At 31.1% G+C, this 18,109-nt stretch overlaps 2 protein-coding genes across 3 annotated transcripts; both read left to right on the forward strand.

Moving 5' to 3' along the window:
• Positions 1 to 10,270: 10,270 nt before the first annotated feature.
• Positions 10,271 to 11,470, forward strand: LOC131022022 (auxin-responsive protein SAUR36-like). Its single transcript, XM_057951383.1, has one exon. It carries the CDS (start codon positions 10,795 to 10,797, stop codon positions 11,287 to 11,289), a length of 495 nt encoding a protein of 164 aa, XP_057807366.1. The 5' UTR covers positions 10,271 to 10,794; the 3' UTR covers positions 11,290 to 11,470.
• A 2,656-nt stretch (positions 11,471 to 14,126) lies between these two features.
• LOC131022023 (plasmodesmata-located protein 8) lies at positions 14,127 to 17,607 on the forward strand. Of its 2 annotated transcripts, XM_057951385.1 has the most exons (3): positions 14,128 to 14,896; positions 16,496 to 16,603; positions 17,390 to 17,607. In XM_057951385.1, the coding sequence occupies exons 1-3, from the start codon at positions 14,191 to 14,193 to the stop codon at positions 17,392 to 17,394; spliced, it is 819 nt and encodes a 272-aa protein (XP_057807368.1). In that variant the 5' UTR covers positions 14,128 to 14,190; the 3' UTR covers positions 17,395 to 17,607. The 2 variants fall into 2 exon arrangements, with proteins under 2 accessions (XP_057807367.1, XP_057807368.1); XM_057951384.1 differs by lacking the exon at positions 17,390 to 17,607 and having other exon boundaries at positions 14,127 to 14,896; positions 16,496 to 16,683.
• The last annotated feature ends 502 nt before the right edge of the window (positions 17,608 to 18,109 follow it).

Consider the following 18,109-nt stretch of genomic DNA (forward strand, 5'->3'; position numbering starts at 1 on the left):
TTCATTATTGCAGAGAGCTTTGGAGGTACTTCATTTACCAAATGAATTGTCGCAGACACAACATTAATTATATTTTTAAAGTTTTTAATTTTGTGATCCATGAAAATTTCACCATCGGGCCTGCATCGAGTCATCCTTAGCTGCAGTGGGCGACCCGATAGGCGGGGTGGCTCGAGTCCTTCGTATCGGGTCACCACTGCGGGTGCTCTAATTGCCTTAAGATTAAAATCATTTTAGGGTATAGTAGCATATATATAGTACTCGAATTCATCTCAGTAGACTCTAATATTATAGTATATCACTTTGAATAAAATTAATTATTACAGAAATTTTTTTCAGCATATATAGATGCGTGCTTTTTTTTTTCATGAATTAATTATATGTATTGAGATTAAATTAAGGAATATTGCTTAGGATTGGTTGGGCGCCTAAAATAACACAATATTTACAAAACTCTGCATTTTTCACACGACCTTAAACTTTAACTTACAGCACCACCTTTTAAATTTTTGCACCTATATATAACATCTAGGAAATACATTCAATGCACCTATATATAACATCTAGGAAATACATTCAATAATAAAACTTTATGTAAAACATAATAAGCAGAAAAAAAAAATATCTCGATCGATTTCTTTCAAAATATGGATATACTCTAATTTCATGATGAAATTGTGTAAAAATATGAAGAGATCGCTTCAAGATAACTTATCAAAAAATAATTTATATACGCATTTTATGAAATCCCATAAAAATATTAAGTTCCAAATTAACTACAAAGCTTTTGAAATTATCCATGCACTTTAATTTTGTGTACAACATTTTGCATATTATATTCATGTTTCTCTCTCTCTCTCTTTTCATGTTCAACATTATGCATATTAAAAAATATAAAAACAAATCTCTATCATTAGATATTTAAAGGACATCGATAACCCTTCTTATTTTTTTATTAGATGGTTGTGTCGCATGTCGCGTTTTTAGTGTGTCTACATGAACACAATGTGTGGTTCAGATCAGGATCTATATAAACTAAGGGATCTGATCTCACCTCTCTCTCTCTCTCTCTCTACATGTACATGTATATATATTTGAAAATGAAATATGTTTATGAAGAATGTAAGAAAAAAGGACATGCACGTAAATGAAAGACAAATGTGTCACAGCATGGTTAAGGATCTTTGTTGGAATGAGGTATATAATTTCAGTTGAGAAAAGAGCAAGACTCATTTCTTGTTGCTCCTCTCTTTGCCTATCTTTATGAAAGAAAACAAAGGATGTTCGGACCCCCCCCCCCCCCACGGCCTAAATCTTCTGCCTAACTCCACACAAAAATATCTTATTACATGTGTTATCAATTATCATATATATCATCATCATCGGCTTCAATGTCCCTGTCAGAATTTTTTTTGCTAATTGCCGCATCTATTTCACAAATGGTGTTTAGCCATTGTTGATATGAGTTTTTGTTTGAATGTTTAGCAAAACAGAAAGGTGAGCAGAGAATATCAGACACATTTTTTGGGGTTGATTGAGAGAGATTATTAATTCCCTGCATGAGCTGTTGCTGTTTCACCCCTTTAAATGGAAGTTCTTCCAAAACCACAAAGTGACGTGTTTTTGCCATGAATTCGTTCAAGGATGTGGTTAATTGGAAAATAATGGAGCAACAACCAACATGTGCCCTTTTTCATGTTTTCTTTTCTTTTTTTTTTTTTTAGTCAAGCCCTTTTTCATGTTTTCAAATTGGTATGATTGTGAAAAACACTGATTTTGGTTTTGGTTTTGATTTATATAGGGGGTCTTGCTAAACCCATTTCTAGATCCATTTTTTTAAATCGGCACTATATGTTATGAAATTTGAAAATGGAGACTATATGTTTCAGAATTTGAAAATGAGGATTATAACTTCAATATTTTACATTTACACCCCTATAAATGAGGATGTATAGTAGTGTAAATGAGGACATATAGTAGTGAAAATTGAAAGTTATAGATATAGTCATTATTTTTAAATTCCGTAACATATAATCTTATTTTTGTGGAACGCTGAAAGTTACGATCATATTTTAACAATTAGCTCCATTTAGTGGAAAAGAAAATTAGTTTTGTAAATAGGAGAGCAAACCGACCACAGGTTTGAAGAGATTGACCCCAACCAGCTCCTTTTATATTTGTCTTTTTATTTATTTTCAATTATTTATTCCCTCCGTCCACAATTTAATGTCCTACTTGCCTTTAAAAATCTATGCACAATTTAATGTTCTATTCTACTTTTTGTACCATTTTACTCTTCTTCTTTTCATATATTTACTATCATTTGCCACTAATGGACCCATCTTAAAACACTTTATCATTTTTATATTCTATATTTACTACATTTTATCACTTGTGGACTCACTCACAACACCTTTATCACTTTAGTCAACTATCTTTATCACTTTAGTCAACTACCCTTATATTTTATCCACAGCACTTTTTTCAGCTTTCTTAGTTCTCGTGCCCACACCTAAATAGGGCATTATATCATGGACGGAGGGAGTATTATTTTTAATTATTGTTAGTTTAATTTGTTATAGTAATTAAAATTCTTTTGGATTAGGTTTGGATGGTAAATTAAATATATAGATAATGTCACATGCTATATTTTAATTTATTAATATATTAAATATTAAGATATGATAATCTTTGGATTAGTGGGTTAAATTTTTTGGATATTAATATATTTTTTAAATAATATACTATCTCCGTCCCTCAAAAGTTTGCCTCAAAAAGTAACAGCACGAGTTTTAATAAAAGTTGGTAAAAAGTTATATGATGGTGGGATTACGTATAAAAATAGTGTTTAAATTATTGTAATTGTAAAGTTGATGATGAGGTCATGTACCAAAATAGAAAGTAAGGAAATCGCGACAAACTTTTTAGGAGACCCCAAAAAAAAATTGGGGCAAACTTTTTTGGGATTGGTTGGTGTAAATTTGACCAAGTGGATTGGTGCATACAAGGAAGCATATGCATATGGTCGAAAAATGAACGGATTGTCCAACCAAGATGTTGAAATTGAGGCTCAAACAATTTACGAAGTTTCAAAGTTTTCGAACCGGGATATTTTTGAACAAGTTATGCGCCATCACGCCAGATGTGAATTGAAATTAGACATAGGGGCTTAATTGCACCCAAATTGAAACATGGGGGGAGGGGGTTTGATTGATCGAATCCTGAGTATATGGTGTCAGACGCCTAATGGGTGTCTATGATAGGGGCTAAATTGCTACTTTTCCCTTAATTTAATACGATTGTTTGTACGTTATAATTAATTTGTTCATAGATTTTTATTGATTTATTCGTAGATTTTATTCACTATGTTTGCTACATACAAATTTTTGTAGATCTTAAATTTGTACCGTCCTGAAAATTTATAATTTATATATTTGGTAAAAGGTAAATATTTTTTAAGTTTTATCTTTCAAAATGGGTAGATATCATTTTCACCCCTATATTTAACATATAGAGATAATTGCATGTAAATACATCAACTTGTCCAAAATCCATTTTTGACGCGTACTTAAAAAAGTTCAATAAAATACACGAACTCTATTAGTTGTTCAATTTTGACTCCAATTTCATTTTTACAAAGTTAAAAGATGATATGACGTCTACATGGCTCACCAGAAATGATATGACGTCTAAATGGCGTCTACATAGAATTTACGTGGTGTCTATACAACATCTATATGGCATCTATGTGGCCCATCAGAGTCAAAATTAAATAACAAATAAAATTTGTATTCCTTCCGTCTCCCAAATAACTTCCTAGTAGGAGCCGGCACAAGTTTTAAGGAAAAATTGTTAAGTCTATTGGTAGTGAAGAAAAATTTATTATACACTATAAAGTTCAGGTCATAAACTACAATTAACCCAACTTTGAATCATTGCTGGTTTAAAGGTGAGAGTCTCAACCAATATTTATATCTGAGGCCCAAACTAGCTAAAATTAAAGCCCATAACGATTATGGGCCATTCAGTTCAAAGGGAATATAAAGCTTTGTTTATTCGATTTGGGTTTAGCATAAATTCATGATTTTGAAGCCAAGCTGTAAAATGATGGGAAAAAATTAAGGGTAAATATCATGAAAATCCCTGAAATATACTCACTTTATCAAAAATACCCTGAAACTTTCAAAATATTCTCTAAACCCTCAAACTATCAGATTTTTATCAAATATATCATGCATCTATTTTTCGGTCACCAAAAATGTGATGTGGCTCACCGGATGCCACAATGTAATTTATATTCTATTTTTCTTTAAATGCAATGACAAAAACGACTCGTTTCGTACCATATCATTTTAAAAAAATCCACTCTGAAATTTAAAATTCACTCCTATCGTGTTTGAAATTCACGCTAATAACCTAGAATTAGGGATAAACATGATAGAATATGGTTAAACATGAAGTCGTTTTTTCCATGTCATTTTTCAAGAAATAGAATATAAATTACATTATGGCATCCGACGAGCCAAATCACACTTTTGGTAACCGAAAAATAGATGCGGGATATATTTGATAAAAATTTGATAATTTGAGGGTTTAGAGAACATTTCAAAAGTTTCAGGATATTTTTGATAAAGTGGGTATAGTTCAGAGGTTTTCATGATATTTACCTAAAAATTAAACCAATCCAAGTTGCAGGCCGCTTTTAAATTTTTTATACTTAAACTGACAGTTAATCGGCTATAAATATGATCTGTAAATTGAGTATAAATTATGCGTATCACAACGAAATTTAATTATATTCCATAATTTTCTCAAAAAAAATTATGTTCCAAAATTGACAAAAAGTTGAGAAAATAATTGAAAATAAAAATTCGAGTTTTATTAACTCATGTCAAACCCATGTACTAATATTTATGCACTTATCTAGAATAAGTCGAGTTTAGGTTGGAGATTAGTGAATTAAATAAATGGTACGCGTGGAGAAGTAATTATTAATTAACAAAATAAATAGTTGGAAGGGCTGAGCTGAAGTGATTCAGTAGTTAGGATGTAGCAATCAGATTTCAATCTCATATATCTGTCTCTCAACAAACAATAATAGTTGGAATTATTATATAAATACACAGTTTACTAATTTGATGTTGTGCTTTACTTTCCAACTTGACTTTGGTTTTCTTGATCATATATATATAGAGAGAGATAGATAGATAATTGGCTAGTTATATTTTATTATTACAAATTTGGGTAGAGGTGAGCAGGTGATGACTTTCATTTGCATCAGAAACTAGCATGAGAGACATATCTGAACGCGGTATGTGACAATGGATTTAGCCGACGGGCATTCCGTTGCTATTTTCGTCGGTAATTTAGCAACGGATTTAATTTTCGTCGATAAAAATTTTACCGACCATATTTAAGGCGACGTACGCGCGGCGTCGTTAATCCGTCGGTATTAGTTTTTACCTACGGAATTTTTGGTTCCGTCGGTAATCGGCCAGATTCTTGTAGTGTATCATGTCTCGTGGAGAATAGGTACTTCAGTTCGATGTCGTACTGAAATTCAATACGACGTTATACTGAAGCGTCGCCAATGAATCCTAATCATTTTTTAGATACGATACCTTAAATTTAATTTAGAAAAAATGAAGATTGGTGTTAAAAATCGAATAAGTATCAAAGGTTATGTATTTTAATTAAAAATTAAAAATTTATATTAAAATTGAAGGAAAATTTGTGTATTTAAATAGTACTCCCCCGTCCCACGAATTTTGACACGTATTCTTTTTTGGGCCGTCCCACAAATCTTGACACGTTTCTAAATATAGTACTAACAATTAGCTAAACAATAAGGGTTCTTAATTACCTTTCTCTCTCATACAGTACTTTATTACTTTATCACATTCTATATCCTATTTTATCACTTTATGACATTCACTCTCCTACTTTATCACTTTTATACTCCCTCCGTCCACGAAAGAACTTTTAGGAGGGAGTGACACGAGTTTTAAGAAAAAGGTTGTTGAGTGTATTGAGAGTGGATAAAAAATTGTTGAGTGTATTGGGAGTGGTGAAAAAGTGTTATAATTAATATTGGGAGTTATGAAAAAGTGAAAAGTAAGTAATTATAAGTGGTGGGGTATAATCCAAAAATAGGTAGAAAGTTTTTTTGTGGACGTCCCAATAAGGAAAGATAGAAAGTTCTTCCGTGGACGGAGGGAGTATTTTATTACCTACACACTTAAAACATTAATCTATAATTCATTAATTCCTGTGTCGAAACCAAACGTGTCAAGATTCGTGGGACGGAGGAAACAGTACTTAATAAATAATAACCATGTTATAAATAGATATGCAATTCCGGCAACAGTACACTTAGGCTGACGATTATTGTTTGACTCTACGGCACGTACAAGAAACGTACGTTCCCATTTAAATCCATAGCATAATTAAAATAATATGGTACACTTCAATTATGAATAAATTACTATTTAGTTATACTAAACCTACAAGAGGTCCCCATCCATTTGAATCACGATGCTTCTTCTAGAAAAATTTAGAAAAATCCGTATGTCCACGCTATAGCACCATTATTAGATAATTAATTTAATTAGGGGTCAATCAATACTCAAGCAATATAACATGAACTAGTACTATTTCACCTTCAATTTTCACTTTATTAATACTCCCTCCATCCCACTTCAAATGACCCTATTTTTATTTTGGGTTGTACCACTTCAAATTATCAAACTCAAATTTAGAAATATTTAACATTATCTTTTGATGGTCCCACTATCACTTTACACTTTTATCACACATTCTTTAATATCCGTGCCAAAAAATTTAGGGCCATTTGAAGCGAGACGAAGAGAATACAAGTTTTTCTATTTTAGGAAGAGGGAAGACCTCCTCCTCCCTAATTAAATAGTGCCTCCGAAGGTTTGATGAAATATAAATATATTAATATTTCTTTTTATTTTACAAATAATATAAAACCATTTCTCTATAGGGTATGCCCTAGTGCGGTAGTACCTTATTTATTTATTTATTTAGGGATTATGATCAAAAAATGCATAAATTTTGAAAAAAATTGTAATTATCACCTGAATTTTTAATTAAGCTAAAAAATACTTGAATTTATATTTTTGTTGCAATTTTCACCTAAGTTTGACTTTCAACGAAATTAGAGATTACTCGAAATTAAGTTAAATATGTTAATTTTTGCCTTCTTACCTCCGAACTTATAAATACTCCTCGTCATCGATCATGGAGTTAGAACAACATCAGGTGAACTTCCAACTGCGAACTAAGTTCTAATTTCTTAGGAAGTTAAATTCAGGTGAAAATTGCAACAAACATATAAATTCATGTATTTTTTGGCTTAATTGAAAGTTCATGTAAAAATTTAAACTTTTTTAAAAGTTCGTGTATTTTTTGACCATAACCCCATTTATTTATTTTGTTTACCCGCACAAAAAAAAAAAAAAAAAAAAACAAACAAACAAACAAACATTAACTCTTCTAAGTAAGGGTTGTCGGCCGTTCAATATGTAAATTCACATATTTAAATTAAATTTCCAACTAATTACGGATTAAACATTGATCCTCGACAAACTCAAAATAGTTAGACATCACACTCCAGCTCAAAAAAGGGCCAACATCAAGCCTTGCTATTAGTTCCAAAATTTTCAAATAAATTAAGCCAGAAAAGGTAAAAAAATATCTTAAGGCCAAACAATTGCGTATCATTTTCACGCTTTAATAATTAAGATAAAAACTCATGTTAATAAAGGAAACCCATAACGTGACACGTCTAAATTTCGTACACCCTTTATAAAAGAGATTAGCAATTCATCATAATAAAACATAGCAAATATTAATCAAAATGGGATTTGCTTTAAAGTTGTAATCGTGATTACATAGATTTGATTCGTCTTTATCTGACCTTTTTTCTTTTTTCTTTTTCACTTTTAATTAAAATAAATAAATAAAATTGTTATCGTTTTCAGATAGGCAGTGGATAGGGATTGCGTGGAGATAATAAGCAGAATTGTTGACCGTTAAGCCTAATTCTCACTATACAAACCGGCCCACTAACTTAGAATAATAGCGCGGCCCAAACTGGGCCCACCACTGAAAAAATAAAATAAAAATAATAATTATTTAATCAGACCGTACCTGAAGGTAGAGTACCGTATGTACGGATTTTTGGTTACTCTTCGTTAAGCTCAAGGGGTTTTTGGCCCTTTTTGCTAATTAATTATTTATATAAATATTTGAATACACTTGGTAGTTGGTATAAAACAAGTAGTGATATCATTTTTTATTTTATAAAATAATAATGATTTTTGTAATATTTGAGATGAGTGGTGTGTGGGACACACATGTTGTTCATACCACGATACATAAAGAAATGCAATTGTATAAGTAAATATTCCTTCCGTCCCAACGTGAGTGAGACCTTTTTTTTTTACACGGAAATTAAGAAAGGTATATTTTGTGTGTAGGTGAAAAAGTGAAAAAATGTTTAAAGGGAAAAACTTTTACTCAAAAAGGAAATAGTCTCACTTACAGTTTAACGCCCAAAATATAAAGAGTCTCAGATACAGTGGAACGGATGGAATAATAATATAGCAACAATACTATTATTTAACTAATTTTTTCCTAATGCTTATATATGGAATGAATCTTTGGCTTATATATAAATTTTTGTAGGAAATTTGTTTTGAAATAATTAATATTTAACTAATTTTTCAAGTAATGAAATATTTAATTTTGTAAAATTAAATGATACAGGACCGACCTATGTTCTGAGTAAATGATCGTGATGTATTTATTTACTTATAGTAATTGATTTTCGATGAGAGATAATAATTTGTTAAAGTTTTTTACTTGAAATGTGGAGCTATGAGATAAAGTGATAAGCATTAAAGATAAGTTAACGTTTAAATGAGATAAAGTAAGATATAACACAATTATATTAATTATAATATATATAGATTTACAATATGATAAGCATTTACAATAGAGATTTTCGAGTTTGATATGATCGGAATCTTTCTGATATTTCAGATATTCACATTGCACAAATACTACAATTTCATATACAACTTATGATTGTACGATAAGATCATATTCTAAATACTCAAAATAAACAAGTATGATTTCATGAATTATGAACAACATATAATAAAATGTGGTTAAAAAAATCAATATGTTCATATTTATAAAATTGAATAAGAAATGGATAAGACGCACATAAATTATCAAAATTTAGAAACGAATTGAGAATTTATTATTTGTCGTGGAAAATATATTTTGAACGAAAGGTTTCCATAATTAAATAATTAAGTAAATCGTTTCAATTAAGGGATTGCCGATTATAATAGATGCAACTATACAAACATAATCTTAACATTAAATAAAAAATAAATATTTATTAAATACCGAATTTCGGTCGTTAATGTTATTTTTTTTTATTTTTTTCAAATTTTATTTTATTTTTTAACGACTGAAAATTTGATCGTTAATATTTTTTTTAAATCATTTGTTAATATTAATTTTCTTAATATTTTTACAGTCTGTCATTATTTCGGTCGTTAATATTATTTATTTATTTTTATTTATTTATTTATTATTTGTATATTTTAGTCTTATTTTAAAATTGTTCAGAATTTCTTAAAATCAATCTTTATTTTTTTAACAATAATATTTTATTTTATTTTTAAAAATCAACAATAATATTAATTTTTTTATTATTTTAAAATCGATCTCTTTTGCCAGTACCACAAGTCTTCGTGCATGACTGATATTATACATCGAAATAGAGTTTAAATGAATTAATAGGTGTTAGTTATATCAATAATACACATATTATATTATAGTATATTGGTGACTACTTGAAAGAAACTTCAAAGTTAATCGTGTTTGACTTTAAAATACAGACGTGATTGAGTCACTGAAAAATTCTTCAAAACATATGTGATTGAGTCCAAAATTCGATCGTTAAAAATAAAAAATAGCAAAAAAAAAAACAATGACCAAAATTAATATTTATAACGACTGAATTTTCGATCGTTAATATTTGGAACGACCACGTAAATAACAACCGATCAAAACGATCGTCATTCATCGTCTAGTGTGTGGAGGAGATGGGAACACAAATATGTACGTGGCAGCTGGAGAGTGGCCAAACGGTAAACTCCACAGCTTGAATCAGTGTATGTATCATAGAAGTGTAGCCTCCGGCTTTGAATATTATTTGATTAAAACAACAAAAATACGAAAAATCAACGTCGAAACATTAAAATCTCCCCTCACCCAATCACAGCCCCACATCTCAATTTCCACAATTAAACTCCAAATTTCAGTAATATTCTCCTTTTCTTTTTTTTTTCTTTTCTCAGTTGAAATCTTCAAACTTCTCTCTCTTACTTATATAACGCACACGCTCAAACCATTCCGAAATTCGCGGTGTTTCTTCTTCTTCTTCTTCTTCTTCTTCTCCCCTTATTTATCTCTTGACTCCTTCTATTTCTCATCGCCGCCTCCGCCTCCGCCGCCGCTACCTCGCCTGAGTAGATGAAAAATTACTCACAACAAACCAGCCATGTCGAACATACCAACCTCTCTCTCTGAAGTCTGCCTCACACTTTTCCGTCTCGCCATGTCCGTCGCCGATCCTTGGCCATTCTCCTAAAATTCAATTTCACCAACAAATTCTCCACTCCAATAAAAAGCAAAAATCGCGAAAAAAATCCAGCTCCTTCCAATTTCTGCAATTTCTGTACATACGGTATGGGCAGGGTACGAGGTTTCTCGCTGAAGCACCGCGTCGCCACAATTTTCCGGCGTGTTTTCCGGCGGAGACGCTACCGCCGCCTCGGCGGCGATTCGGGCCGGGTCGAACCGTTTTCGAGGCTGTTCAGCTGGACCGACCGGCTCAAGACGAAAGCGATGGCGATATTGGGCAGGAATATGGATCCGGGTCGGGGATACATCCGGGTCGGGCAGGAGATACCGAAAGGGCATATGGTTGTCTACGTGGGCCAAAAAGATGGCGATTTTGAGCGGATTTTGGTGCCGATTGTGTATATAAACCACCCGTTGTTTGGGGATTTGCTGAAGGAGTCCGAGAAGGAATTCGGGTACAACCATCCGGGTGGGCTAACCATACCCTGTGGGATCTCGGAGTTTGAGCGTGTCCAGACCCGGATCGAGGCGGGTCGGTGCACCCGGAAGTTGCTGTCGTGGAAGAAAACGGATAGGAGTTTAATCACGTCTAGAGTTTGATAATGACGATTAGGAGAAAACAAATCGTGTTTCATTGTTTTAAATCATATACTATATTTTTAGTTTTCGTTTTAGTATAGTTTTTTGGAATTAATGAGGTTTGATTCATTGTGTATGGTTGTAAATACATGGGAGAGTATATGAAATTATAATATATATATATTTTTTCTATTATATATTATTCGGCGAGTATATTTTTGTTACTCTCCCTCTTCCATTACAAATATTTTAGTTTCTGTTAGAATATTTTTGTTACTCTTCCTCTTCCATTACAAATATTTTAGTTTCTGTTAGAAATGGATATTGGGCCCATTCCTCCCTTAAAAGGCCTTATAAGGGAGAGGGTTCCTCCCTTAAAAGTAATAAGACATTTGTAATGAAAATCTACATTTTATATAAGATGTGAGATAAATACACTCCCTCCGTTTTTATAAAATAATTTTTTTTAAAGATTAATATTGTATTAATGCATACCTTTATTAAGATTACCTTATCAAGTATTTGTGAAAATGATATATGGAGCAATAAATAAGGGTAGAATAAAATAATTATATAAAAATTGTGATTTTCAATTAATATTATATAAAAATTTGAAAGGTATTATGTATAAATAGATTAATTGTGCAAAAGCTACCACTTATCCCGGTTCGTTTTAAGAATTACAGGAACACAAATTTTTAGGAATCTGATGCGTGTGATTCTCGTATATATACATCCAATTATTTCCATATATTTATTATCTTGATTAATGCTTTCAAAAAAATTATCCTATTAAAATGCCTCCAGCTAATAGATCACCACAGATGTCTCAGTCATGAAATGTGCCGTAAATGGTGGAGAATCTACGTTTTTATTTAATTTAATTTAATTTAATTTTCAGAGGAAAATAGTTGTTGGGCCATAGCTCAAAGATATTTCCACTGGGCCTATTTTCACTTTTGGTGGCGGCCCAGCCCATGTAATTCAGTGATTCATGGATCGCTTACTATTAATTTCCTTCTTCAGAAACAATGGTCCCATCCAAAAAAAAAAAAAAAAGAGAAAAAATGTTCCACATTTATTTGATGAAATACGAAATTGCATAACCTCCATATATACCAATCGAAGCTATAAAGTAAGAAGTGAATACATTGAAACATAATATATACTCCATTCGTCCCACGAATCTTTAGTCATTTCCTTATATGGCAAAAAAAAAAATTATTTTTATTAACTTTTTCATTTACCACACTTAACACGCTAAATACTACTCCCTCCGTCCCACTAGAATTGGCACACTTGCCTTTTTTGTTTGTTTCACTATAATTAACACTTTTCTAAAATGGTATGTGGTCTCTACATTCTCTACACATATAAAATAAGTGGACCGTATCTATTTTACACTATTAACCCTTTATTCTTAATCTACGTGCCCAATTCAAAAGTGCTAATTCTAGTGGGACGGAAGAAGTATTTTTTTAATTTCCGTGCTGAAAAGAATTGCCTCAAGATTCGTGGGACGAAAGGAGTACAACAATTTGCACGGTTAAACCATCGAGAGAATGTACAAAATTCCATGTCAACTTTTACGTGGAATATATATAATTTGATGCTACAAATTATCACATGCCATTACCATATATCCTTTTTATTTACTTTCACAAAGTTAATTTTGTTTCGGAATTATCACATGTACAAAGTTTTATTTACTTTTCATTTAATTTGGCCTAAAGTAATCTTGCCCTAAACTCGTTGTATTACTTGTAATTCACGACTAAAGAGTATCTACAATTCGCGACTACAAAGACTTTTTATTGTGAGCTTGCAAAAAAACAAATGGGATCCTCTGTCCCAAAATATAGTGTGTACCAAGTGTACCATTTTTTATTTCTTTATATTTTTAAAGTAATTTTTATTTAATTTTAATTAATTATGCTTTTATATAATATAAAGATAATTAACAAGAGTTCACTCATCCATTTAGGGTTTATAAATTTTTATATATTTATTTGACTTAATTAATAATAGATTATTTGGGTTCATTAATTCAAAGTTAAGGTATATAATTTTTAAAATTTTAATTTTTCAATGATAAATACTAATTAGAGTTTATAATATAATAATAATTTTTATTTTTATAAAAAATAATTTATAAAACAAAGAAATAAAGAGTGGTACACGTGGTACATACAATATTCTGGGACAGATGATCCCATTTGGCAAAAATAGGATCAATTCACGACTAAAAAGTTATGTGATTGTTAGGTAAGACATCGCCAATTCACAACTAAAGAGTTTTAATACATATAATTGTAAATTATTACTCTCTCTGTCTCCTAAAAATTTGCCCCAATCTCTTTATTTTCTATTTTTGTACATGATCCCACCATCTATTTTACAATTATAACCCTTTAAACATTATTTTTGAACATGGTCCCACCATCAAATACTCCTTCCGTCCCACTTCAAATGTCTCATTTTTTATTTTGGGTTGTCCCACTCCAAATGTCTCATTCCTTTTTTGGAAAGAGAATTAATAAATCTTACTCTAATTAAAATTATCTTACCATAATTACAATTGCTACATCATGGTGGGCACGTTATGCATGCCCATGGTGGGTAGATGATCGTTTTTGTATCTACTTTATACACATTTCTTAATCTCTGTGCCTAAAAGAAAGGAGACATTAGAAGCGGGGCGGAGGGAGTAACTTTTTACCAACTTTTATTAAAATTCGTGTTGTTCCTCTTGGGGCAAACTTTTAAGGGACCGAGGGAGCATATAATAATAAAATAATTATTTTCTATTTTTATAATTAATTACTAAAACATGTATACATGCTCACAACTCAAAAGTAAAACCAAACATTTATTTTTTTTAAAAAAGTGCAGGGAACAAAAACTGTTATTCCAATTTCACAAATGTTAACTCTCATTATCTTCATCTTCATCTTCTTCCTCTTCACCTTCTTCATCTTTACCTCCATCGACGCCCACGTCTTCATCTATGGCGGCTGCTCCCAAGACAAATACCCGCCAAACTCGCCCTACGAAGCCAACAAAAACTCCTTCCTCTCATCCATCGCCGCCGCCTCCTCCCTCGCCCTCTACCACGACTTCGCCGTCGGCAACGACACCGCCGCCCCCGTCTTCGGCCTGCACCAGTGCCGCGGCGACCTATCGCCCCGCGACTGCGCGGCATGCATCGCCGGCGCCATCAACCAGATCGCCGTGCTCTGCCCCGACACCTACGGCGCCAGCCTGCAGCTCGACGCCTGCTTCCTCAGGTACGAGCGCGCCGATTTCCTGGGGAGGCTGGACGCCGGCTTGAGGTACAGGAGGTGCGGCGGCGCCGACGGCGACGCCGAGTTCTGGCGGCGGAGGGACGGCGTGCTCGCTGAGCTCGAGGCGGCCGCCGGGTTCCGGGTGAGCGCCGCCGGGGACGTGGAGGGCTACGCGCAGTGCCTGGGGGATTTGGCGGCCGAGGATTGCTCCGCGTGCCTGGCGGAGGCGGTGGCGAAGGTGAAGACACTCTGTGGCGCGGCGGCGGCGGCGGCGGCGGATGTTTTCTTGGCGCAGTGCTATGTTCGGTATTGGGAGTCAGGCTACTACGATTCTTCTTCTTCAGGTTTTTTACTTTTTTATTTTTATTTTTCTAATTTTGGGTTGGAGAAATATAATCTCGTTTATATATATATGCATGTGTTTTCATATCTGTGTTTTTTCAATAGAAAATGACTGATTCAATTTTTATTCGGATATATAGTTGAAATTAATTTGTTTCATTTATTTTGTGCGAAAATGAAGCTGCATGCATTTGAAGCTAAAATTAATACTCATGGTTTGCGTGTGTTAGCTTTGCGGTACGAGATTAATATTTGAAGACCTGATGCCTTGGTTTGAGTCCTTCGTCGTGCAGTTTTTAAATTTATTTATTTACTTATATAATTTATCAAAATAAAAATAATAATACTGATGTCCAAGCTTTTCTTTTAGGGCATTGTTCTTCTAAAACCATATGGAAATTCGTCACATGAGATCCTCTGTCCCACTATTTTGTGTGTACCACTATTAATTTATTATAATTTTTAATTATATTTTCTTCAATTTTAATTTATTATCCTTTAATATTGTAAAAAGATAATTAACAAGGGTTCACTCATCCAATTAGGGTTTATAATTATTTTTTTATATTTATTTGAATTAATAATTGATTATTTGGATTCATTAATTCAAAGTTAGGGTATATAATTTTTTAAAATTTCAATTTTTAGTTATAAATATTAATTAGAGTTAATATTTTTTATTTTTATAAAAAACAATTATAAAATATAGATAAATTAATAGTGGTGCACACAAAAGAGTGGGACAGAGGATCCCATCTGAAAATTCGTTGTCAATGCATGTACTTCTTCTGTTCAGCTAAATTGATCAACTTCTTTTCGGGCATGAGATTTTAGAAACTAGTGTTTTAAGCGTGTTTCGTAATAAAGTGAATAAGTGATTAGATGTTTATTTGCTTATATTTATTTCATATAAATAAATTGATCAATTTCAGTGGAACGATCCAAAAAGAAATATTAATCAAGTTAATTGTGAGAAAGCGAGCAGAGGATCATAACTGATTAGATATCTATTTTTGTTATAATTAATATGTGCATATAGTGAAATAGAAAATGGAAGAAGAAAAGAAGAAGAAGCAAATTTTGCGATTTAAAAACGATTAGTGATGTATAAAATAATACAAAAAGAGTTAAAAGATAAAAAAGGAAGATGAATGGAGGTATATAAATATCAACTAAAATAAATAAAGTGAGATCCAAAGTTGATTTGAGATAGGAATAAGTTGAGCCCTCCAATGGCATAGACATATATTCTAATGCAGATAATTGCATGTCTTATTCATAAAGTTAATTTTAAATTAAAGCTTGCAACAAATTCGCACTTTATATGCTTTTCTTTCGTGACTCCTATTATAGTATTTTTTTTTTCAATGTTCGATTCTTTTATTTAAGATTATGTCTTAATCTTGTATTTTATTTATTTTTTTAAAAAAAAGTTATTTGTATATATGATTGTCATGGCCAATATTTGTGGTTTAATTATTCTAAAAAATAAAAAAATATTTGTGGTTTAAATTAATTCATACTATAATTGTTTGAAATCTTTTATGATTATTAAGTAAGTTAATTATAATTAAAAGATTTGTGTTTTGGGTAATATACAGATTCCTCAAATGGAGATGACGTGGGAGAAACAGTGGCCATAATTGTGGGGGTGGTGGCCGGAGTCGCAGTTCTGATTGTATTTCTATCATTTTGCAGAAAAGCCCTTGGTAATTATCTTATTTACTTCTTAATACCCTCTACTCTCTCTATACTCTATATCTATAATCTATAATATATTAAAAGTCAAGATTTTAATTTGATTTTTTTTTTTTTGAAACTAAAGAAGATCAATAATATTAAGGAGCGTTATATAATCTATAATATATTAAAAGTCAAGATTTTAATTTGATTTTTTTTTTTAAACTAAAGAAGATCAATAATATTAAGGAGCGTTATATTAAGTCAGCTAGGGAAATTATCGGTCCAACAAATTTGGCGCAGACAAACACGTGCAAAATTTTAATTTGAAATTGATTTCAAAATTAAATGACAATTTTATAGTTATAATAAAATTGAAGGTTTATTTGTAAATTATATTTTTTTTGCCTTTCTATAATTGTGAAATTGGACTAATTATAAAATATTTAATATGTATATCAAATTAAAGATCACAATAAAAGCTTCAGTTTGAAATATTTTATGTAAATATTTGATTTAAAATGTAAAAGTTATATTTATTTAAATATTAAAATTTTAAAAGAAATCTCTCTCCTCTCTCATCTTTTTTTGAATAAATCTATTTTTAATTATTTTTTATTTTCATTTTTAACCTTTTTTCCCTTTTCCTAATATAAATTTTTACTATTGCGGATTCTTCTTTAATTTGTCATTATTTTCAATATTCTACTCAAATATATCCAGTTAAAATTAATTTTTATTATCTTTATAAATAAAATAATTGATCTAGTAAATACATGGATGTACTAACAATTGCTTGTATTGAAAAAATACAGGTTGAATTCGGAAAAAGCATCTATTTGGAATAAATTCTGGGATTGGACAAGACCAATATATATAGCAGAAACCTGTGTATGGAAAAATGAAGAATCTATTCCATGTATTTTGTGGTGCTATAAGTTTTGCACGAATTGTTGGCGCAATGCGTAGGAATTTAAGTGTATCATATTTGGTGTTTTAATTATTATGCGCGTTTCATTTTTAATTGTTTATATTGTTTTTTTCCCCCTTCAATTTTAGTTTTTTATGCTTTAATTTTATGATTACTAATATATCCGTCACGACAATCATATGATTCATATATACAAATTAAGTGACTTTTGTAGTACATAAAAATAAATGTATTAATTATCTATAAAATATATACTCCCATTTAAAATTCAAAATAAAAAAACTACCTCTCATTACACTGGAATGTGAAATGTTGAATTGTTGATTTTATTCTCTCTCATTTTTCTTTAACTTCTAAATCAATTGTTTTCAATAGATTAACTAGGGTTAATTCATTTAGTTAAGGTTTATAATTATATTTTATCATTTAATTTCACTAATCAGATGAACTCTAGGTTGATCCTTCAACCAAAACTTATCAATTAGCAAACTAAAAACATAAGAATATATCATACTTTCAAAACGTGTTAGTAGCACTTGATTGGGTATAACTTATGACATATACATCAATATAAGGGTTTTGGTATATAGAATCAAAACATCAT

This window comes from Salvia miltiorrhiza, chromosome 4 (genome assembly GCF_028751815.1).
Source record: "Salvia miltiorrhiza cultivar Shanhuang (shh) chromosome 4, IMPLAD_Smil_shh, whole genome shotgun sequence".
NCBI classification, from domain to species: domain Eukaryota; kingdom Viridiplantae; phylum Streptophyta; class Magnoliopsida; order Lamiales; family Lamiaceae; genus Salvia; species Salvia miltiorrhiza.

Excerpts from the sequence above, each read along its gene's own strand:
- LOC131022023 (XM_057951384.1), top strand. The coding sequence starts at position 14,191 with ATGTTAACTCTCATTATCTTCATCTTCATCTTCTTCCTCTTCACCTTC. Across the intron at positions 14,897-16,495 it reads CTACGATTCTTCTTCTTCAG|ATTCCTCAAATGGAGATGAC; the intron begins GTTTTTTACTTT and ends GGTAATATACAG.
- LOC131022022 (XM_057951383.1), top strand. The coding sequence starts at position 10,795 with ATGGGCAGGGTACGAGGTTTCTCGCTGAAGCACCGCGTCGCCACAATT.